We start from the raw sequence: 7,917 nt of genomic DNA, 5'->3' as shown, positions 1-7,917 counted from the left end.
TCCCAATTAACAGCATAGAACGATACGACTCCTGCCCTCATGAAATAAAAACACTTCTTGGCACAATCATTCTGCCACTCACTCCTGCTGATCTCACATCTGTTTTATTAAATGTCACAGAATCTAAAACCCAAAACTGACGAACAGTTTCTCAGTGCCGGTTACAGATCAGAGTCAGTAAGCAAAGGTAGTTAAAAAAAAAAAAAGGCTTTTTATTAATTTAGGCTTTTAAAAAATAATCAGCCAGCACAAGCAAACCAAAGAAGCTAAGAAAACCCAAGGAGAAGCATTAAAGGTGTGGTTGGGGTGGAGCTGGATCAGATAGCAGTAAGTAAACAGAATTTTTCCCCCCAAATATAAAGTTGTTAGATTATATCCCTTAAAATATGTTGGAAATAAAATGCAACAGCTTTAACCTCGAGTACAAGAGGTGCTATATTTCTGAAATTCTTTTCTTAAACAATACGTTCTTTATTTATCATCTTAGATCCATTTAAAAAATTTCTGTAATACATGTGTACAGTGTAGACAATTGTCTAGCAAATCTATTATGTAAACTGTAACTAAAATGAACACTACAGGTAAGCTGGCATCCCTGGGTTTCCTGTGGGTTCTCTGGTTTCCTCCCAGCCTAAAGATTTGGCTTGTATGCTGATTGCAATTTCTAAATTTGTCCATAGTGTGTAAATGTGTGTGTGTGATTGTACCCTGCAATGTGTGTGTATGTGTGTGTCAGTAAAGTGGGTGGGTTTTTTTGTTGTAGTTCATCAAAATGGTTTATTTCTACTTGTAGTGTAAGTCAATTGTATATAGTATGCTGATATTAAATGCCACCTGTGATTATTAGGAAACAAGTACAGGATGGGGCGGTGATGCAGTGCTGTCTGGCAGGTGTGTTTTATGGTATGACGGTTTGTGTTGCTTAGTGTCTTGTAGTTAAAGGAATGGAGATTGATTAATGCCGTGGTACGTAAAGAGGAGGAGAAACTCAGGTTTATTTTACTAAATAGCCAATCACTGGGAGTTTATGTACTGGACATATATCAGCCTCACACTTTATGCTGTACCTCTTTGAGATCTACATTAACTTTTAAACAGTATGTATGGACATAAAACTACAGAATATGCAAGAAGAGATATTTTGCTGAATCATAAAGCTTCGGGTCAGAAATTGTTCGTTTAAAAAAGAAAGAGGGAGATTACTACTCAGTTTATAGGGAGAACCTGTGTTACGAGAGAGAGAGAGAGAGAGAGAGAGAGAGAGAGAGAGAGAGAGAGAGAGAGAGAGAGAGAGAGAGAGATTCTTTAGAAATTTTAAATTGCAGAAAAAAAATCTAATCATACTACTTCGTATGAATCTTTTTCCATTGCATGTGCACATATTTCCTCTTCTTCTTCTTCTTCTTCTTCTTCTTCTTCTTCTTCTTCTTCTTATTATTATTATTACTGAGCACATATGTATTATTATTATTATTATTATTATTATTATTATTATTATTATTATTATTATTATTATTATTTTTATTGTTGTTGTTGTTGTTGTTGTTGTTGTTGTTGTTGTGGTTGTTGTTATTATTATTATAAATATAATTATTATTATTACAAAAGTTGTCTTAATGCAGCTTGACAGATCATAAAGAACATAAAAAAAAAAATAACTCAACCACGTGATTATTTTTGTATGGATTCTTCCTAAATACCATTCATATTGTTGACGTAATGACGTAGCGTTCCTTTAATTTTGCCATATGATTTTGCTTATAAGTGCAGGGTCTGTGTCATGTTTACTAGCCACGCCCAGCTCAAACGCGATTGGTTTGTGCGCGTTGCCCCAGGGAGCCAATCAGAAAGTGTCGTCTTTAGTTCCGTTTAAACTCCAGCTGGACTGTGATGAAGAGAAGAGGTCACCCTGCTCCTCTCACTGCACTTCTTCATTTCCTCCGTCTGTTCTTTTTTCCCTTCAGGAATAAATCATGCTAAAGAGGGTTTAGGAGGTTTTTAAGAGGCTTAGGGGATTAAGGACACATCCTGAAACATGAAGAAACAACTCCATGTCCAGAACTGAAGCTAAGCTCTTTTGAAAAGATCAAAAGTGATTTTATTTTGGTTCTTTGGATCATCCAGGTGTATATGGCGTACCATACTTCATTTTTCCCTTTGCTGGGGTGTGGGAGGCCTCTGATGGAGCAGATCACTGGGAACAGCATCATCATCTCCAGTCCTTCATCATCTTCTTCATTATCATCATCATCAGCTACTCATCATAACCTCCAACATGTGGAGAAAGAGGAAGGGGAGGAAGAGGAGGAGGAGGAAGAGGCGGTGGTGCACCTGGAGGGCATGGAGCTGTGGAGGCAGTTCCATAGGATCGGCACTGAAATGGTCATCACAAAGTCAGGGAGGTAAACAAACAAACATGACAAACTTGTGTTAAATATGCATCATTACCAGTATCAGTTTTTTTTTATTGCTTTAAAGGAAAGAAGGCAAAAGTACTTCAGAAATTCAGAAATTCATTTACTGTGGAGAAATGAAAAAAGTCCCATGTTGTAACTTTTCAGTGAAGCACTGAAAAATACTTGAAAGTTTCATCTGCATGATGAAATGTCTGAAAACCTTGTCTTAGACACGTTTAATCTGTTCAAAAATACTAAAAATATGGTATTGGACACGGGATTTCTAAACATATCTGTCAGTGTGTGATATTTGTGTGCACATTTACTGTATGTACCAGTGAACAAACAAGTTGTTCAGATGTTTTTAATCGAATTAAAAATAATAAAACAAACAAACTAATAAATGAATAAATAATTAAGACGCAGTATAGAACTTTGAACTGTAATACAATATAACAATGAAAAAGCTAATATACAATGTAATTACATTGTATACTCCCTATGTTTAAACTCCTTTATTATCGATCATTTTGGAATACTTCAAATGTTTTAAATCTTATATAAATTTAATCTAAAGGTTCCGTGTTGTATTACTGATCATTACTGAGTTACTATGTTAGTCAAATTTACGCCATTGACGTTGTTGTGTTTGTCCATGTGCCCTTAGTTTAATGTTTAAGCTGAGTAACTTACCATGTTTGTTAAATGCTGAATGTGTATGTGAAATTGTTTCATTTAAATATGATATGTCACAAGTAATATATAAAATTGTCTTGGAGCAACACAGCTGTGTACATCTATAATTATAATAACTAAATTATTATATTTAAAAAGTTTGAGCTTTTATTCCCATAAGGCCTCTGTCAGAATAACACGGCCATGTCTTCATGTTTTCTTGAGGCGGATGTTTCCTCCGTTGCGTGTGCGATGTAATGGTTTGGACCGCAGAGCGAGCTACGTGATGCTGATGGACATCATGTCATCAGACGGCTGCAGGTACAAGTTTCATCACTCGCGCTGGACGGTGGCAGGGAAAGCCGACCCGGAACTGCCCAAGCGTATGTACGTTCACCCGGACAGCCCAGCCTCTGGAGAACACTGGATGTCCCGAGTTGTGACGTTCCACAAGCTGAAACTGACCAACAACATCTCAGATAAACATGGATTTGTGAGTAATGATCACACCTGTAGTCTGAGTTCCAGTTTTTTGTCCTTGTGAAGTTACGCACCTTCTCACCATGTCAGAGTTCCCCAGTTTTCTCCTCTGAGAAATGTGAATTGCTTTGTATCCTTTGTATAAACTCACATATTCTATTTTTATTAAAACCCCATGGTGGTATTTCCTCTCCTCTCCTTTTATGACAGTTGTTACACTTTTATGTCTGAATTTAATTCCGTTCGTGTTTATTATAACTACAACTAGCTGCTGTTTGAGGTTCAGTCAGTGTCACCTGCCAGAATAAGTGCTCAAGAAAGACCAGAAAATGACAGCTAACATTTCTATATGTTGGCAGATAAGACAGAGCAATTAAATGGCATTTCAAAATGGTTTTATTTTTGTAAAGGCTGTTTGAAAAATGAAATATTTTATATTTTATAATATAAAATAATACATTAAAGGGAAAATATATTCCAGCAAAGTGACTAATTTCATCAGATGTTAAAAAAGAACAAATGTTCAAAATAAATAAATAAATTCATCGACAAATGAACAAAAAAACTGTATTAAAAAAAAAATTATTTTATAAGAATGTGAGAACTTTTCGGCTTATATATAAAGTAATACAAGAGTTTATAATTAATATTAAAACTGGTTTAAAACATTAAACAAATGAACAATATATAATTAAATATACAATTTATAAATGAGACAATAAGGTAAATGAATAATATTTAAACTACATATTTATCCCATTATACTTTATTACTTTGTGTGAGAAACTTCGAAAGTTACTGATACTTCAGTGAAATGTGTGGAGTTATTCAGGATTAACTTTTATTAGTAGTATTATAGTAATATAATATATGAAATGTTGATTCTTTACTGAATATTACTATAATCCTGTAATTTCCATTTGTTCAGAATGATGAAGAAATGAAAAGGAAGAAATATTTATAACCTCAAATCACATAGAAATTGATTTCCACGTCCAGTATCGTTGTTCATTTTGTTTAAAGACGTGAAAAGTCTCGAAAAGAAAGCAGTGTTACTACATGATTCTGTACATAATTACTATAAAAATCTAACATCTTTCTTCATCATAATCATTTCACTTTCATTGGTTTTCTAGAATTTTCTCTGTCAGAAATGAGATCATGTTTCTTGTTTCAGACCATTTTGAACTCCATGCATAAATACCAGCCGCGGCTGCACGTGGTGAGAGCCGACGATCTCCTCAAACTTCCCTACAGTGCATTCAGGACCTTCGTGTTTCCCGAGACTGAGTTTATCGCCGTCACTGCGTACCAGAACGACAAGGTTCCTCTCTCGCACTCCTTCCACTTTATTCACCAGCATGTGAACTTTATTATTATTATTATTATTATTATTATTATTATTATTATTATTATTATTTATTTATTTTATTTTTTTTTTATTCAGTAACTACATTATTATTAAAATGTAGCACAGTTGTACAAAATAATAACCTCTACATTTTAATTATAATTAATAAAGTATATTATGCTCTTTTATGGCTCATGTTTATTCATTCTAAATAATAAAAGAATGAAATCTGTGATCGGTGAACACATGATCATATAGTAGGTTTATAAATGATGTAATGTTTTACATTTATTAAGTATTTATTGTTGATGGTATCTTTTTTATGTGATCTAATCAGCACGCAGAGAGGAAGTGAACTGATATTTTACACCACATTTGATGTTGAACAGATAACGCAGCTGAAAATCGACAATAATCCGTTCGCAAAGGGATTCCGGGACACAGGAAACGGGAGGAGGGAGAAAAGGTCAGAACTGGGATGGAGCTGGGATCAAACACGAACAAAGAAAAGCTACATGAATTAACAAATAAATGAGTATGTTTTCTGTTAGAAAACCTGTAATGCTGCAGTTGAAGGCCAGAAACGTGGTGCAACATAAAGACAACGGATCCTCAGAGGACTTGACCTCTGATCGTCCTGGTCGTTTCCTCCAAGTTCCAACTGTTGCTACATCCAAACTTAAAGGTTACAACCTTGCTTTCTCTTCTTCCTCCTCTTCTTCCCCTCATATTACCTCAATAATGATCATAATAAAGGACAAAAAATAACAATAGAATAAAAAATATGAACACAAAATCAGATCTAATTATAAATAAACAAATAAGTACATAAGCAAGAAAATAAATAAATGCAAGCATTAATATGTACAATAAATAAATAAAAATAAATACAAATGAGCAAACAAATAGATATCTAAATAAATATGGAAAAATAAATAAAATGCATTAAATACAATTTCATTTTAAATTTTTAAGATTTTAATTTTCATTTTAAATAAAAAGCCTAAAAAATTACATAAGTGCAAATATATAATAATAATAATAATAATAATAATAATAATAATAATAATAATAATAATAATAATAATGAATAATTAATTAAATGAAGAAAGAAACAAATAAATGAATGACATAAATAGATAAATAGTGAATAGTTTTAGGCAATAGATAAATACATACATAATAGGTAAAAAGTGTATGTACAAAATAAACAAATAAATAAAATATCAAATTAAATAAGCAAAAAATATAGTTTAATAGAGAGACAGTGGAATATGTTGACAAACAAACAAACAAATAAATAAATAAAGTAATTTAATGAAAGAATAATCATCATATAATTAAATAATGACAGTTGCATGTCTGTGTGTGTGTGTGTGTGTGTGTGTGTGTGTGTGTGTGAGTGTGTGTCTGTGTGTGTTTTGTTGTGCAGATGTTTGTCAGAGCGACAGTGAGAGTGACGCAGAAGTTGAGAACTCGATCCATCAGATGAAAACCGACTCCAGAGAAATCTCCTCCATCAGCCACGAGCCCACAGACAGGCAGCCAACCAGAGGCTGTGATACAAATAAACGAGGCCAGAGTGTGGAGAAGCGCCTGTTTGACCTGACCTCTGTACCTCTGCACGCCGAACACTTCACGCGGACTCTGGAGGAGTGTTTCATTCACCGCTGCTGCTTTCCAGGACAGCAGCTTCTCGCCGGCGTGAGAAGAACGTCACGCTTACTGCCAAACCATAACTGTGTAAACATCTGGACGGCCACTGCTCCAGCTGCTGGAGAAAGCATCCGGGGCTGCAGCTACGGCGCCATGGAGACTTCACACCAGGCCATTCTGGGAAATTTCCCACTGTGCCTTCAGCAGCCTGAAACAACCTCGCAGGTACCATTTCATCGCTCTAATAAGAACCTGCAGTCCTAAATGTATCAGTGAAACAGTATCAGTCTCTCAGCATGTCAGTGAGCAGTCACATGAATCCATATAAATTACACCATCACATATCAGCAGCAAAAATATTCAGGTGTCAATATGCAGAAAAAATATTTTTAATAAGAAAATACTTCTACTAATAATATAGAAATAAATACGATAGATACATACAAGGTAAAATATTGAAATAAAATCATTTATAATAGACTTCAACAATGTAAAACTTGTGTCTTGAATGTTTTTTCATTATCATGATTTTTTGTTTCTTTCTTTCTTTTCTGAATAAATATGAAATAATTAAATGAATAATTCCTCAAAATAAAAATACAAAATACCCAAATATTCACACACACACGCACACACACACACACACACACACATATATATATAGTATATTTATCAAATCTGACCACAACTGAAAATAATAAACATTAGCAGAAATGTAATAAAAAGCCAAACAGGAAATAAATGTATAATAAAGTTTTAATGTTTATTGTTGCTGTATTTAAATGAGGATTTCACTTGGGGTTGATGATTGAAATCCTTTTCATAAATATTAAACTCTAATTTTGTACTGGATTTTTATGTGTTTTTATTTTTTTTTATTCGTGTTATTCAGGCTCTGATCATCTCTCATTGTTACCCGTATAACTGCATGCTGGCGACTCCTTGGACCCAGCGCATGGCCGCTTCGGCTCGCTGTGCTCCGTATCCTCTCCCACATGCCTCCCACACACACCTGCTGCAGCCCCGACGCCACACTCCAGCCCGAGTCCAGCCCGAGAGCAAAGCCTGCAGGGATCACAGGTCGCCCACGCAACCTTCCACATAAAAGACTTCATTTCAACTGAGCAGCAATAAACATTTCACACCTGTGACTGAAGTGAGAATAAATAAAAAAATCATAACGTAGAATAGGAGCTGGAGAAAGGCTCTTAATCTTCAACCGTTCACCTGTAAGTGGGCAAAACAGGGTAAGACAAGTCACTTCTTATTCATTTTATATTTTCCTGTGCAGCACAGAACATTCTGAGCTGAGTGAATTAAATGCATTGAGCTACAGCAACATTTACATGTTACAAATAC

General features: G+C 34.5%; 2 protein-coding genes across 2 annotated transcripts; both read left to right on the top strand.

Moving 5' to 3' along the window:
• The first annotated feature begins 2,058 nt into the window (after nt 1-2,058).
• tbx3b (T-box transcription factor 3b) lies at nt 2,059-5,426 on the top strand. The gene is made up of 4 exons (XM_060882591.1): nt 2,059-2,402; nt 3,297-3,564; nt 4,729-4,875; nt 5,292-5,426. Exons 1-4 carry the CDS (start codon nt 2,131-2,133, stop codon nt 5,424-5,426), a joined length of 822 nt encoding a protein of 273 aa, XP_060738574.1. The 5' UTR covers nt 2,059-2,130.
• Nucleotides 5,427-6,305: 879 nt separating this feature from the next.
• LOC132855370 (uncharacterized) lies at nt 6,306-7,917 on the top strand. The gene is made up of 2 exons (XM_060884265.1): nt 6,306-6,783; nt 7,451-7,917. The coding sequence occupies exons 1-2, from the start codon at nt 6,391-6,393 to the stop codon at nt 7,661-7,663; spliced, it is 606 nt and encodes a 201-aa protein (XP_060740248.1). The 5' UTR covers nt 6,306-6,390; the 3' UTR covers nt 7,664-7,917.

This window comes from Tachysurus vachellii, chromosome 12, assembly GCF_030014155.1.
Source record: "Tachysurus vachellii isolate PV-2020 chromosome 12, HZAU_Pvac_v1, whole genome shotgun sequence".
Lineage (NCBI taxonomy): Eukaryota > Metazoa > Chordata > Actinopteri > Siluriformes > Bagridae > Tachysurus > Tachysurus vachellii.
This window is presented reverse-complemented; position numbering and strand designations above follow the sequence as displayed.